The sequence below is a fragment of the Sebastes umbrosus genome, chromosome 3, assembly GCF_015220745.1.
Source record: "Sebastes umbrosus isolate fSebUmb1 chromosome 3, fSebUmb1.pri, whole genome shotgun sequence".
NCBI lineage: Eukaryota > Metazoa > Chordata > Actinopteri > Perciformes > Sebastidae > Sebastes > Sebastes umbrosus.
In genome coordinates this window covers 21520532-21536296 of record NC_051271.1, presented here as the reverse complement: position 1 = coordinate 21536296, position 15765 = coordinate 21520532, and the positions used below count along the sequence as shown (strand labels likewise).

Here is a 15765-nt window from a genome sequence, read left to right as displayed (position 1 = left end):
TGTTTTTATTTTTGTTGTTGGTCATTTGAAAATAGTTGGGTGTCCCAGAGTTTCCCTACACGATTGTCTAAAATGGTGACCTCACAGTATATATGTATATACGGTATATATTAACACATTCTCACTCCCAACTCGTCAAATACCGCCGCTTGGTCAGTGCTCCTCCGCATCGGAAACTGACGCACGGGGTACCCCTCTTGCATTACTTTTGGACATGTCAGGGACAGCGTGTCAATATACGCTTGTTACATGCGTAGTGACCTTTCAAAATAAACTTCCGTTTTCACAGGAAGTTAGGTTTAGGCAACACAACCACTTAGTTAGGGTCATGGTACATGTCCACACAGGCGTTTTTTTATCGCGAGGGATCGCCTCGCTTTCCAGCATTGGACGCTTGATGGGCTGCCACTAGACACAAGGCACTTGATTGGACGAAAGATTTCCCTCGTGGGCTGCTGCTCCCAGTTTTCAAATTGGAACCAACATGGTGGCTTGATTGGAAACTTTCTTCTCTTATTTCCCGAGAATAGTTCACCGAAATGTGTTTCCGAAAACATTTAATGCAAGCAATAAGCCATGCAGTTGCTAAATCTGTCTTTATTTTGGATCGACAATGCTTAGTTAAAAAGTATCTCGGGAGTTTCCAGAGGACACCGGACACCAGTGAATTGCATAAAGTAGCCGAGGCCTCAACTTTATGCAAATGAGGAGCGGCCAGCGTGATGCCCCGTCTCTCGAATCGCGCCGCCATGCTACCAGAATGCATTGCACGGCTGCTTACATAGACAATGAATGGGAAAAGGAAAGGACGGTGTGGACATGTATCATCAGGAAACGGTCGTGGTTGATGTTAACTTCACTGACAAATGACTCATGGGACTGACGTGACCAACGAGTCTCGTAACTAACGACTGACGTGACCAAATAAGTCAACGTTACTTCTAGTTTCACACGGGACACGAACAGTCGTCTCCTGGTTGAAAGTCTTGTGTTTGTTTGACCTATCCACGACAACTCCTCCTACCCGGCCTGAGTGAACTCTCACTTGCTTGAACTGTCGAATAACGGTGCGGGTGGGTTTACATTGGAGTTAGTTAAAAGCCTGGTTAGTCACAAACTGTTGCTAAAGGGTGCCTCCGTGCATCGTTATCCGATGCTGGGGGAAGCTACACAATCGGCAGTATTTGGCGGGGTGGAGTGAGACCGGGTTGTATATATAACACAAGTGTGACCCCTCAAATTTTTCTTGAGACCCCTTGAGGGGTCCCGACCCCCAGGCTGGGAACCAGTGATCTAAAAGCTTTTTATAAGAGCTACTCCCCCCCCTCCTCCCCTCCTAGAAGAATTACATTCTTGTAAGGAAATTAGTTGAATTGTTATTATTTATTCCTTTGTATGTCCAAGTCAAAGTGGATGTCGCCATTTAAAAGCCTCATAATGTGTAACTTTCAAATCATAAAATAACAAATATATGTTTCAAATCCTCAAATTTCCTGGAACAAAAGTACCGAGGACATAACCTCTGTGTCCTCAGCTACAGCCGGTTCATGTGTCTTATCAAATGTTGTCCAAATGGTGCAAGAGGCAGTCTTTCATAAGAGGCAGTGGAAAGTTTCACACGCTTTAAAATTGCTCATCATGACTACAAAGGAGCAAACTCAAAACTATTGTGAAGTAAGTCTCCTATAATGACACACACACACAGATTCCCTGGTGCACGCTGTTTTCCACTCAAAGATTGCCCAAGAATGACTGAATGTGATGATTGCGACAGACGGACGACGCTCTGTAACATCACAGCTCTTGAAAGCAAACAAACACGGCTGTGAAATGGAGCTGATGGAGTGTGACAGTGCCTGCTGGGTAGACACTGATTCAGTCTACAAAAGCTTGGTGAATTCAGAGAGACGGGTCAGTGGAAATATGATGTTATGAATGTGTCCTCTGGGGGATTACATCACATTTCACTGTGACTGACAAGGCTTTAATCAAGATTGTAATACCCGTCCTCACAGATACCAGTAAATATATCATACCTGGTGTGAGACTATGCGCATATTGTTTGCCACAGTCATGTCTGGTAGAAGCATCAATGTTTTATTTGCATGTAAACCAGTTTAGCCAGAATCTGGCATCGCGTGGACAAAGTCACGCTGCATTCTGAGAGAAAAACCCTCCAGCTGCTGCTGTAGAATATCTGAGGGTAGAAGTGTAGATTCACAATGTTTGTACTTTCTCAATAAGGTCGTATTGTATTTATGAGCGTACAATGTAATAAAGATAATGGGATAATATTTCTTTGTATAGCACTTTTTAAAAATGAAAGTGCTTCACACAAGGCAACAAATTAAAAACCAGGGATGCAACATTTTCTCTTCTTCATCAATTAATCTGCAGATTATTTTTTCAACTCAGTGACCAATTGTTTGATTAATAAAATGTCAGAGACATAGATATTTATATATATATATATACAGTATATATATATATATTAAGTATACTATCATGAGGCAAATTCATCATATTTGAGAAGCTGGAACCAGGGAATGTTTGGAATCTTGGAGTCCATTTGTGTCTATAAGCAAATGTAAAAATGAGGACAAACAATGCTATTAAGTTGAACCAGAATAACAAACTGGAAGTAAAACAAGTTCCAGTAAAATGACATAACAGAAATAAGGAAAACTCAAGTAAAATCAGGATAAACTCGATGATAACAGTCTGCAGCCAGACTTATTTCTTCAGACAGGTCACTTCACAGCCTCAGGTCGCTGACTGCAAAGACTCTGTCCCGACTAGTTTAACGGTGCTATTGATAACATTGATAAAATTCAGCCACTAGATGTTACATTCTCCGTCCCTCGTTCCATTGCATTTACTTCACAACAAGTTGTTGCCAGACACTTACCATCAATCTCAGCCATTTATCTGTTTTTTCCACACTAACTGACGACCCAGAGATACCAACGTCTATTGGTTCACAAGCCTCGTTAGAAGTGGGAACCAAACGTCAGATATCTTCCACAGAGATAAACAAAACATTTATTTCGGACCCGCCAAAATTTTAATACACAATCATAATACTTTTTTTCAGGAAAAGCCATACTTTTACTCGGCACTTTTTGAAAAGCTCTGTGGATGTTTTTTTTTTTTTTTTTTTAAATATTCATCTACTTAAAAATTGTATCAATAAGACCTCTGCCCAAAGATCTCAAGCTATGCAACGGCCATCGGCTCATATGGGACTAGAGGGTCAGAAATAAACCAAGGAGGAACAGCATGAGTAGCCCTTAAAGAGTCTGAAGAACACCCACATCGTCTTTCAAACTCTAAGGGATCAGGTTTTCTGTCTTCAAACTAAAGTCAAGAAATCTTGGTGATGTCAAATGAGACGTTTTTCCAGCCTTGACAGAGCTCCTCCAAAGCCACAGAAGACATTATTCAACTGTTTTAACAAGCTGAGTAGCACTAAACATGACATATTAAACTGGTGGAGTGCCTCTTTAAATATAATAAATAACATTATAAAATCAATTCTAAACCTTTCTGGGAGCCAGTGTGAAGAGGGGAAGACCGGTGTAACATTAACACATGTAGTTCTGATGAAAAGCCTGGCAGCTGAGGTCCGTACAGTCTGTAGCCTGTCAATGGTTTGTTTGGCTATTCAACAATCAAGGTATGAAAATATAAAAGAATGTAAGGTGTGTTTTTCTAAAAAAATTGAAATAGATCTTATTTTTGAGGTGATAAAAACACGATCGGACAAGCCTTTAGGCGTGATGTTACAAACTTAAATTACTTCCAAATAAAAGGCAACAGGCTTACCGGCAGTAACTCAATATTTCCTTGTAGGCATTACTTGTTGATTATGAAAATGGCGATGTTTAGTGGGCAGTGACTAACCAGCCAGACGGCAGTGACGATGCAGACCTCATAAGGTGGCAGACAGAACTGCTGTCTGGAAATCTAATAATGAGGAAAGAGAGAAAATGGAGTGAGAGACTCATTTCTCATTTGTATTCATTGGTTTGCATGGATCGTCTGCCCTCGCTGCCTCAGACCTTACACTGGTTTGAATTCCATCAGAGCTCAAAGAGGAAAGCGGAGACTCATCAGTGGATTTGAAGCAGCAGAGAGGACGGTGACAGAAACACATATGGGACAGATGTGAGACACATTAAACCTGCTGTTTTCTATTTAATGTTCTGTCATTTTTAATCCAGCATGATGAATTGAAATGTAACTTCAGATGTTTTGAGCTCAAGATGAAAACAGGAAACAGCTATCATGTGTGCATGGGAGGAATATGCCATTAATCTTAATTATTTTTTATACACGAGACACTATATACAACAAGACTATGGCTACATTCCAAATCACATACTTTTTCTTTTTACTTTTAGTACAAACTGCAGCTACTCTTACAAAGTACGTACTGTTACATGCAGTATGCATACAATTGGGACATATTACTTCGCCATATATTGTGCCTTGAACTTTGACCCTTTTGCTCATTTATCCGCTGCACAGAGGATTGTGGGTCAGAATCGCCAGAGAAGCATGCTGGCTTGCATACTGCAAAATGCAACCAAATGTAGGACATCCTGGTACTTTTGGCATACTGCATATGACATACTATGCATTGGGACATACAACATTTTTTTTGGCATACAGTATGGTAGTATGGGTATTGGAACCAAGCCCCCAGGAAGAGCGCAGGGCTGTGAAGCAAATTTCCGTGGTGGCCGAACAGCGGTACTACAATTTCCGTGTACGTTACGTGATGCCATTAAACCCCAAAGTACTTTTTCCTATAGACTTACATCGGGAAAGAGACATCTGTAACTCAACGGATACATTTTTTTTAGGTGAATCAACTTCCCAGTATAAACACTCTAATAGCCCTTATTTAAATCAATAGGTCCTAAACGTTGCAAAATGCACTAATACTCGAATCCAGAGTTATGTTCCTTCCTCTGTTCATGTTAATGAGCCCCAAACCGAGGCTGGACCGAGGGCTGGGAGGCGGAGTTAAAGGAAACGCTACTGCGCCTGCTCTCTGGGCCCAATGGATGCAGAAAATCACCGGATGATCAGGGTATTTTATCACTCGGCAGTCGAGCCACTTTGGCTTCATGCGCCACTGAGCAACTATCATAGGAAAGAATGGGAGCCCGCCTCCAGCGCTGTATCCAGTTCTCTTTATAAATCCATGATTGGAACGCACAGAAAGAGTCTACAGCCATGCTAGCGGCTTTATGAGGCTATTTAGTGGTGATTTGAGCTAAAACAACATGCAACATGCTAACATGCTTACAATGACAATAGTAAAGTGTTTCGCAGGTGAAATGTTTACCATGTTCTTCATCTTAGTATGCAAAACAATTATAATTAACATGAAGTACAGCTAATGCTTAATTTTGCAGGTATTTGTTCATAAAGCAAAGTAAAAATTTGAGATGAAAAGTCACAGGATCACCAAACTTTTACATTACATATACAACTTTTATATTAAAATTCATCCTGACGGGGACATGAATGTGTGTACTAAATTTCTTGTCAATCCATCTAATAGCTGTCGAGACATTTCACTCAAAACCAAAAATGTCAACCTTGTGATGATGCTAAAGGAGAAGTCAGGGGATCACCAACATCAGTAGGATTCATCGTCTGGGAACCACGAATGTCTGTACAAAACTTTATGGCGATCCATCCGACAGTTGTTGAGATATTTCAGAAACAAAGTGGCAGACCAGGTGATATTGCCATGCCTATAGAGCCACACTGACATCATGATTTTATTTAATGCTAATTTATTCAAAGCTTCATCAGCAAAAAAACAATACTGCATCCTCATACGAAATATTTACAAAAGGCATTCCTTGAAAATAATATCTTTTGGTTTACTGTATTCTCATATTTACAGTGCAAGATGCTGCAAAATACTGACTGACACATTTAGAAAGCACTCACATTTAGATCAGTCTTACGACTGCTTACATTCAACACGTTTAAGCAAAACCTGGAAACAAAACATCGGAAAAGCATCTGTAGACATAAAACATTCAGTCAGAGGGTCATTTTCTACTGTATGAGATGAAAATCTTATCAGTAGCAGCTTTTAGACAGCTGCCTCAGCAACGGCTAATCATTGATCAAAAGACTCAGAAATAGAGTGCAACTGATTTCACACTCAGAGATTTCAGCAACACTTTCTCCGTAAGTCCTAACCAGCTCTGCACAGGCATGAAAATGAGTGGCCTTCTCTGTCATGCATGCCTGCAATCTTCAACAGGATATTTCCCCATTAAAACCTGCAGCTGGAGGGAGTCACACAGTGTAATACAACAAAGAGGCTTTGAGCTAAAGAGAAGCCATCAGCAGAAACTATGAGCGGTCATATCAGTGAGGGGTGGAGAAGAGTATCGGCCTAATGCGCATTAAGATGACCACATACTCTTTCAACAGTATGAAACTGCAGAAAAGGGGATTTTTGGTAGCTACAGCACAGTGTGTTTTAGGTTTAAACTTAATACTTTCACTCTGTCTGACTCACTGAGGCAGAAAATACTGCGTATTTACCTGGATTATAACCGATTACTGCTTGACAGCTCAACAATGCAAATCAAAACTCTTCTGTTCAGACTGCACCTCGGCCCATGAAATAAAAGAAAAATCTTTCTCTGTCTATTGTCTATCTATCTAATTGTTGTCTCTAAATGTAGCACTTGAAGTAGATCAGCATATTTGATGAAGTTAATGTACTTTTTGGGGTTGTGCCCATGTGGTTGAATGCACTTATTGTAAGTTGCTTTGGATAAAAGCGTCAGCTAAATAAATGTAATGTAATGCATGACAGAAACAATACCTGAAAGGCACAACGCTGATCAAAGAGCCACACATTCTTAGTTTCACGTGATTTTACACTAAGGAAAACATACTTATTAATATTATATTCCATTCCTGCTAATAGATCGTCCTAAATGCTACACACTGGCCCTTTGAAAATGAATTTTTCTTGCCTATTATTTTACTTTAATAATGAAAATTATGTTTGCTAGTGTCCTTAACGTGTTGTGATGTTGTTTCCTGGCAGTCAAATTAGTTCCTGTGGTCACAGGTGTTGCTGGATTATTGTAGAACAGGTCAGAACATCCAAGTTGGTAACGATGCATTGTTGACTGTGTGTTCTTGCGTGTCAGGAGAGCGTCCTTTGTTAACCTGCAGTAAAGAAATGATGGGAGAGAGAGGTGACAAAGTCAGAGAGACAGCGATACAGAGGTCACTCCTCCATAATTTTGTGATGTTCACAGATATTTAGTCAAGTCGAGTGTTTTTTTTTTAAACTTAATTTAGTCCCATTATGTGTTAGAGGTTTGTAGTACAATGCTATGTTGTTAAAGCTACGTTTGGTAGTGTTGTTTAAATACATCTATTGTTATCATTACAATAGCCATGTGCGTTGTGTATGCTCATAATGATAATTTTGGGGGAGTGGCTTTAGTTGGAGGCCTGAAGCGACGGACTGCAGGTGTTGAAGACTTGGTGACTTTCTCTCTAGATTTAGGGACTTTTGGAGCAAGTGCTGCTAGTTACTTTCACTGGAAAAGAGTTGGCAACACTGGTCTGGGTTTTTCTTTTTGATCATATTAAAAATCTTGCTGTTTTCTCAACATAACCGACCCTACCTTTACTTTTCTTTAATTTGGTTTGAACAAATTTTGTTCTAAATACCTTCACCAAACCATGTTTCTCTTGAGAGTACAGGTCTGCTATGTGCAAAGTGCAAAGTAAATGGTAAGTTTCAAAACTTAACAACATTTTATAAGCTTTCTTTCTTTAATTTGCCCAAGTTACTGTGGAGTTTCCCAGGTCTGTGTGCAACCACAGCAGCAGTAACATCCCCTTTACTTTTGTTTTGAGATCTCTTGTGTAACCTGATGTGTACAGAGTGCCTCCACATTGAATGAAAGTACCCTCTAACCCTTGCACCGCTTTAGAAATGAAATCCTGAGAAAAAGCCGTGTGTAAATGATGTTGGTCAACAGTTAGTGAAGTGGACCTTGACCTCGCCTTCACAGCCCCTTCCAGTAAAGGAGACTGTCCCGGGGTTAAGTTGCGCCACACTCCCATGCCGGCCTGGTGTAATCACTAGCAGGTGTTTCAAACAGTGCGTGTGTAATGACGAAAGGGTCACAGTTCATCGTAGCTATCCTGAAACCAGCTGGTGCATCACAACAGACACAGGCTGGCAGGAAAGAGCTAACTGGAAATAGTCGACTCTTGATCTGTATTGTGTAAGAGGGATATTTACATTATTGTTTCGAGTGTACTCATTATGAGATTTCCCAATTAGAAGTAGGTTGCATTCACATCTGCAGGAATGTCGATTAATAATGCTGTGACAAACAGTGACTGCTATGATTTAGTCATCAACATTGCCAAATGAGGTTTCACAGAAGAGCAGGAGTGAAAATAATAAAGAGTAAAGCTAATATACCCTCATGCACTTTGTTTTATGCATAAATAAGTGTTTTGATATCTATAAAACAACATTTTAGAGGTGAGTTATTAAAGACATAACACATCTCCAGGTATATTATGACTAAAAGTGATGAGAATAGCTCTCTGATTATGAATAAAACCTGTATGTGTTCATAAACTGGACATACATTTAACAAGTGTAAGGCATGCTCACCATAAATGGATTCATGCATGGTTAGAGTCCTCTGCAGGTTCAACTGGAACAAACAAACCAATGAACAAACACATGAGATGACTCATATATTCACTAAACTAATAAGTACAAACTATGTGATTAACTGACAACACACAAGTCTTAACAATTAGAGCAACAGTGACCTCTGCTGGATGAACTCCCGCAACTAATCTTATTGTTGGTTCCCTTTTTGATGTTTTTTTGGGGGGGTTTTCATGACAATCAGACACAAAGGATGTAGTTTAGCAGTCCAATGAGCACAAATGGTACAACGGAGAACATCTTGCCAACGATATATATATATATATATATATATATATATATATATAAAAAAAAAATTATGTAAATGTGTAAACAAATGAACAAAGTCATTCAAATGAACTGTGAATGTCTGATGTCATTCACATCCAGATATAACCACATTGAGAGAGTGTAATCCAACTTGCAGATATGGGTAATAATGATAGGCTTTATAATATTTCTCAGTAGATCCCCTCAGAATGAATCTATCCTTTTCTACGAAAAATATGATAGCCTACCTTTTGTTTTGTTTTTTCTTTTAAATGATTAGTTTTATCATTAAATAATAACATCTCATACGCTTTATTTAAAGATACATACCATCCTTTTTCATCCACTGACCCAACTCTTCCATTTCTAGCTCCAGTACAGAGGGCACGTCTTCTTCAAACATGGGCCTGGAAGGTATGAAACGATGTAGAAAATAAAGAAAAACAAGTTAACAAACTAACTTCAATGTTTGCAGTTAGTTTCAGTTAAAAATCCTGTTGCTAGTAGCAACCGCTACGATACTACAATAAGGTCTGTGGTTAACGCAAGCTTAAGAGATTTTAACGTTTTGTTCTACGATATAAAATATGTCAGTAAATAGTTCAACCGTGAAATTTGAAGCTTTTACGTGTCAAAAAAGGCGGTTGCTAACAAGTGGCTAAATGAGACTACTAAATGTCATCACGCTGACTCGTCCACCTTTACAGCCTCGTTGTGTATACTCGCGTTCATGTGATCGTGGTGTAGTTTGTTCATAACCATGACGTTATCTTTTTACTTCTGTCGATTGCATTCACACTTCAAAAATCATAAAAGTGGTGTTCATTTGTTTTTTTTAAAGATTATATTTTTGGGCTTTTCAATGCCTTTAATGATAGTGAGAGACAAATAGTATTGAAAGGGGGAGAGAGAGACAGGGGTTGACACGCAGCAAAGGCCCACAAGTCGGATTTGAACCCTGGGCCGCTGCAGTAAGGACTCAGCCTTGGTACATTGGACGCCTGCACTACCAGGTGAGCCATAGTGGCACACCAGTAGTGCTCATTTGTGAAGATTATCTTGCTGAATAAACTGTGTAATGATCATAAACGTTTGTTTGCCACAGAGATTATTTTCTGCAATAATCCAAAACCCAATAGAAAAATCCCATTGTCTTTTTGGGCGATGCTAACTTCCTGGTTGGCCTACAAAAAGACATTGTCCCTGCACTACTCTATACAACACTGTTGTGCTAACATTTGATGTATTTTTACTCTTTTTACTTTTGTGGACTATGTGTAGACTTACATGTTTACTATATTTATTACTGTGCTGTTTTCCTTTGATGATCTAACGTTGACTTTTCATTGGTAATAGAGTTTTGCAAATCAAATTTCCTTGTTAATGTACTAATTCAATTATACAGTAGGTTACCGTTGGTCTTAGGCCGACTCTTGTTTATCTTATTTTCTCTGATTTGTAATCTCATTGAATTGATTGTGTTTTGTCCGATACTGTTTTCACAGTTTCACAATTGTTTCCATTAAGACTTCAAAGGCCAACTCCTGTCTTCAACCTTTACTGAGCTACGGGGCTTTTTGGCTCCCTGTGCACCAACACACACAGCGAGAGCAAAAGAATACGTAGGTGTCGAGGCAAAGTAATTTGGTCAACTCAAGTTATCAAGATGTAGATATTATGTTTGAGATGTTGCCGATGTTCTGAATAGCAGTGAGGAAAGATATGTAGCCTAACCACAAGATATGACTTATGTTCACTCGATGTTACTTTAAAATAACTCTCACACTCGTACGCACATGAAACCCAAATATCTTTTGCACATAGGTCATGATTTTCAAACAGGAAATTACACATCTCTCTCAAAGCATTTGACATTAAGATAGGCTACTGAAAATTTATTTCAAATTTAGTATTTTTTTTACTGTTGCCAACAGTCCTTCAAAATAGCAGCGGTAGAAAAAAAAAAAGAGTTAAATTCTCAATACTTACATTGGCACCTTCTCTGTACTGGACCCATCCAAATATGGATCCTCTTTTCTCAGCTCTATGAGAGGAGAACACGGCTCAGTCATCTTTGTTATTATAAAATGGCAAATCGCATTACAGTAATTGAATAAATCTTTAACTTAAAGGATTCAAACACTAAATAATAGGGCTGTCCTTGACCAAAGAAATCAGACATTAACACTCATATGATTTTGTCGACAAATCGATTAGTTGATTTAATCGACAGATGGTTTTTTAGTTTCTCCACAAAGAATCACACAAAAGCACCACTTTAAATCTTGTGTTCACCACAGATGTGCTCATAAGTTTCTTGGAAATAAGTAATTCAACATAAAAAAACATAAAGAATGACTAAAGAAATTTTAGTCGACTAAGACCAAAACGACCGATTAGTCGACCAATTGACTGAGAGGGTGCAGCCCTACTAAATAAGTTGAGTTATTTAGTAGTTATAATAATAGCAAACAGTGGTAAGTAGCTGAGGTATTTTTAACAATATGAATTCAATCATGATACAAGAATGAGGCTAGATTTACGTCTATTCCCCCAAATTACAAAAAAATATATTTTCCATTTAATCCTCATGGTATCCAGCCATACAGAGAATGTTATTATTTTTATTTTATTTCAATTTTTTTAATTTTGTTTTTCAAGTATCGACGTAAAGTTTAATTTGTCATTTTTATGACTTTTATGATTTTTTTTTTAATTTGATGTTTGAAAGTATAATTCACAGATCTCACTGTGACCACTATTTACTTTTTTACAGAAAATAGTTCCAATTGCTGTCTTTCAATGCTTTTAATGTGAAAATCAGATGTAAATTATACATTCACTCCCATTGAAAATCTCTGCAAATAAAGAACCAAAACCATCTGCATTGACCAAAATATGTTGTTTTTTTGTTTGTTTTCTTGTGATTTGTGTGAACTGACCCTTTAAAGTGTTCCCTCTTGTGATTGACATACCTTGATTTCTCTCTTTATTCTTCCACCTGCGGTTGATGAAAATACCACAAACTATCATGCCGATGATTACGACCACCAGCACCACAGGGATTAGGATGATGATGATACCCAAACCGTCATCTGGTTTTGGTTCAGTGGTACCGGTGGGGTCCACTGTTGGTTCTGATTGTCCTGCACAAACCAGGCAACGGTTATCAGTCAGTCACCAGTCTTTAGATTTATTACTTATATCATAAATATGTGCTACTGCAGTGTTCTTCTTATTGTCCTGTCATTTATAGTCAATTATCTTTACATTTATATTAGACACAAATCTGCACTGTGCTGGTATGTTAGATCAATGGTATGTCTGACATACCATCACCTGGCACCTGGCTCAATCCTGAGCCACGATCTTCTTCAATGATATTTTCAACTGGAAACAGGAAAGATTAGATGATTTTACTGAAATATGTCAGCGAGTCCTAACTGACTAACTAACTGTTTTTTTCTTCTCTCCACTACATGGTGCCAAGAAGAGATATGAAACTGCATCAGGGAAATAAATGCTGAACAACTGAACAATGAATAACTAGTGAAATACCCTTCCTGAGGGTAGATGGAGTTTTTTTAGCACAAAGAACATCATAGAGAATAAAAGCTGTGTGACTTACCGGACTCTCCTGTGAAGGAGGGGTCCAAGGTTGAAGTATATTCAATAGCAGTTGGGGTTGTTTCTACAAACAGAGAGAGAGAGAGAGGCACGTCATCATGATGATGACATTTACAATGATTAATAAGTTTTAAAATGTCAATTCATCACAAATGGCCAAAAGTATTTATGTGATTGTTGAACGTCTCTTTCCAAAACCATGGGAAGCATTACAGTAACATGCTGCTGGAACAGCTTCCACTCCTCCAAAAAAAACAGTTTACAACAAGTTATAACTTGTAGAAAGCCTTTCCAGTCATTTTGCGCTGGCAAGACCAGGTAGGTTGAACCAATCTGGTTCAAATACATTAAAGAAAGTGAACTTCAAAAACATGTTTTGACCAGAATGAGGAGCCAATAAAGTCAGAGCCAGAGAAACAGAAGTACAAAACTCAGAAGTTACCCAAACTTAGTTCCCTAAAAGGAACCGGGGGTTTAACACAAAACAACAATCTGTGTGTGTTACAAAAAATATATGCATTCCTATCCGTCTGATAAAAAATGTCAAAGCTATTGACAGAAAAAACAAACAGCCTTACTAGCTTACTGGGTCATATGATATCATTTTAAAAAGAGGAGTTTGTGCATGCAGTGGGAGGAGGTCCAGATAAAGATAAAGTTGGTCTGACGTGCTTCTGAAGGCAAGCATTACTGCAAAAATGCTGATGTGTTTCGTATCTGATCAGAACGTATTATCTCTGCATATCCCAATAATGTATTTGTGTACACCCCTAAAAGGAACCACTGAATGTAAACCCTTCACGGGTTGTCCCCTCGACTTGTGATACCACCCACAAGAGAGGAAAGAGGTTATATTTTACAATTAAAAACATTCATGATAGGTATTTTACATGTTTAGCCTCGATCCACTTTTTTTTTCCTTTAACAAAAATACATCAGTGTTAAAAAGGTCCTTTGCCTAATAAAATACAATCTAACTTCAAAAAGTTTCTTGATTTAAATCTATAAATATCTGATCAAAGAATCAGACAACAAGACTAATAATCCAGCTAATCCAAATACCGGGTACAGTTCTTTTTGAAAAGGTTTTCATTATGGACCTAGGCATCGTCCAATGTGCCCGCAACAGAAACTCCCATGCACTTACACTTTGATCTACAAACACACTCAATAACATCTGAGGCTAATTGGTAAAGTATGTACATTTTGTATTAATCTTTTAATGTCAATAAAATTGTGTTTTCTCATAATTGAAGTGCAATTTGTCATAGCACAGAATGGCACACTTGGGGTGTACTAATATTGTACCAGGAAGTAGTTTAAAGTGTAAGTGAAGTATAATAGTTTACTTTTACAGTGTGTGACAGTGTCCCGGCCTGTTGTTTGTATTGTATTTATTGTTGTAACAATGTTTTTTTATGCTGCCCTCTTGACCAAGTGTCTTTATCTTGCTAAAAGGTAATAGAAATGGAACTAAGAGGTCTAACTAAACCATGAAAAACAGCCCCACGGTGTCCACATACGTTTGGCCACATAGTGTATTATTATTTCTAGAATTTATTATTCACGTCTCACCTGAGATCCCCGTATTATCCTCGTCTACTGGTTCTAGATTCTCCTCAACTGCTGGTGCCTCAGTTTCTGCAACTTCTCCATCTTCATCTTGGCATAACACTGCAATACAACACCTCTCATTACTTTATATCACGTCATGTCATTGAAAGAGGTGGTGAAACTTAAAGGAAAACATGTGCAGCATTTATATTAAAAGTGAAACACACCCGTGAATGAAGACTGTCATTTCTGCAGGTAATTCACCAGCTTAGTTTCCAAAACAACATTTGAATAACTGTCACATCATACAGGAACTTAAAGACTTCCGCGTTCATGATTTCAAGCGGTTGCTACAAAAAAGAAATCCTAACCGTTGCGAAATGCACCTACTGGACAGCACAGAGTAGGTGGAGATATTCAACATGTTGAGCAATTTGTTCCCAGACAGAGCTTCGTCTTGCTCAAGAAAATGTACTTGATTTTAAACAAAAGAGGACCAGTGTTTAAACGGTATTCGCTGTACAAATTTAAAAGGTTTCTTATAGGCTGATCTTGGCTTTATAAACGTTAGAGAATAGTTTAATTTGACAATTTAGTTTTGACAAAAAGTGGATTGATGTGACAAAGGGCTAAACTGTACCTTAAATTAATTTAATACTGCTCTATCTGGTGTTTTTAAAATACCCTTTCACAGTATGAATAATAAACACTCCTTTCAGTCAAGAAGTTACACTCACAGAGTCAGAAGAGTAGACTAAAGCACACAAGAGAAAGCAGGGAGGAGACAGGAAAGCGGAGTTGAAGAGAGTAAAGAAAGTAATGTACCTGTCCCAGTCAGAGAGGTCAGCAGCAGCAGCAGCAGCAGCAGAAGGGTCTTCGCCCGCGGCCCTCTCATGCTACCAGTCCCAGAAGCAAACATAGTGCCATTGTGTGCCAGCTTCCTTCTCTACTGTCACAGCATCACACTTCCTGATCTGACTTAACATGTCAAATGGACGGAAAGGAAAAAAAAAAAAACAGACTCACTCACACACAAACACACCCTCAGACTCACTCAGATAACTCACTCGGATGTGATGCAATCGACTGTGTGCTTGTCGCCACAAGTCTGACGGCTCTTCAGCTGCAGTACAATCACATTCCTTCCTGTTAGGTATGCGTTAGAGCGAGGGGGAAGCTGAACAAACTTTTAAGGAAGGAAAAAACTATTTGTGTGTGAGGGCCAGCTGGTTGGTGTATCTCTTGAGAGAATTGTGAATGTGTCGAGCCGTTGCTTGAAATAACCTAGAGGCTGTAAATTTTCTGCATATTTGTTTGTTGATCCGTTTCTCAATACAAGAGGCCGAATTATAACTCGGTCTTTGTGGTAAAAAGAATACTGGTCATGAATTTGAGTGTCATGCTGTTATGATTATCTATGGATGGAGGCTGCTGGCCTACTTTGAAAAGACTACAGTCTTTCCTTCATCCAGCAGTAGAGACATGGCGGCTGCAGGTTTCAACATGACGGCTGGGGTTTGAGGTTTCTATCCACAGTGACTATCAATTTATGACAAACCATAGTCTGCCACTTC

The 15765-nt window shown here is 38.6% G+C and overlaps 1 protein-coding gene across 2 annotated transcripts; it reads right to left on the bottom strand.

The window, feature by feature from the left end:
- Positions 1 to 5796: 5796 nt before the first annotated feature.
- Positions 5797 to 15232, bottom strand: tmem154 (transmembrane protein 154). 2 transcript variants are annotated; one of them, XM_037765409.1, is made up of 9 exons: positions 15017 to 15232; positions 14213 to 14311; positions 12639 to 12701; positions 12344 to 12400; positions 11986 to 12156; positions 11000 to 11054; positions 9341 to 9417; positions 8699 to 8741; positions 5797 to 7221 (listed from the first exon to the last, which is right to left on the bottom strand). In XM_037765409.1, exons 1-8 carry the CDS (start codon positions 15108 to 15110, stop codon positions 8710 to 8712), a joined length of 648 nt encoding a protein of 215 aa, XP_037621337.1. In that variant the 5' UTR covers positions 15111 to 15232; the 3' UTR covers positions 5797 to 7221; positions 8699 to 8709. The 2 variants fall into 2 exon arrangements, with proteins under 2 accessions (XP_037621337.1, XP_037621338.1); XM_037765410.1 differs by lacking the exon at positions 12344 to 12400 and having other exon boundaries at positions 15017 to 15230.
- Positions 15233 to 15765: the final 533 nt, after the last annotated feature.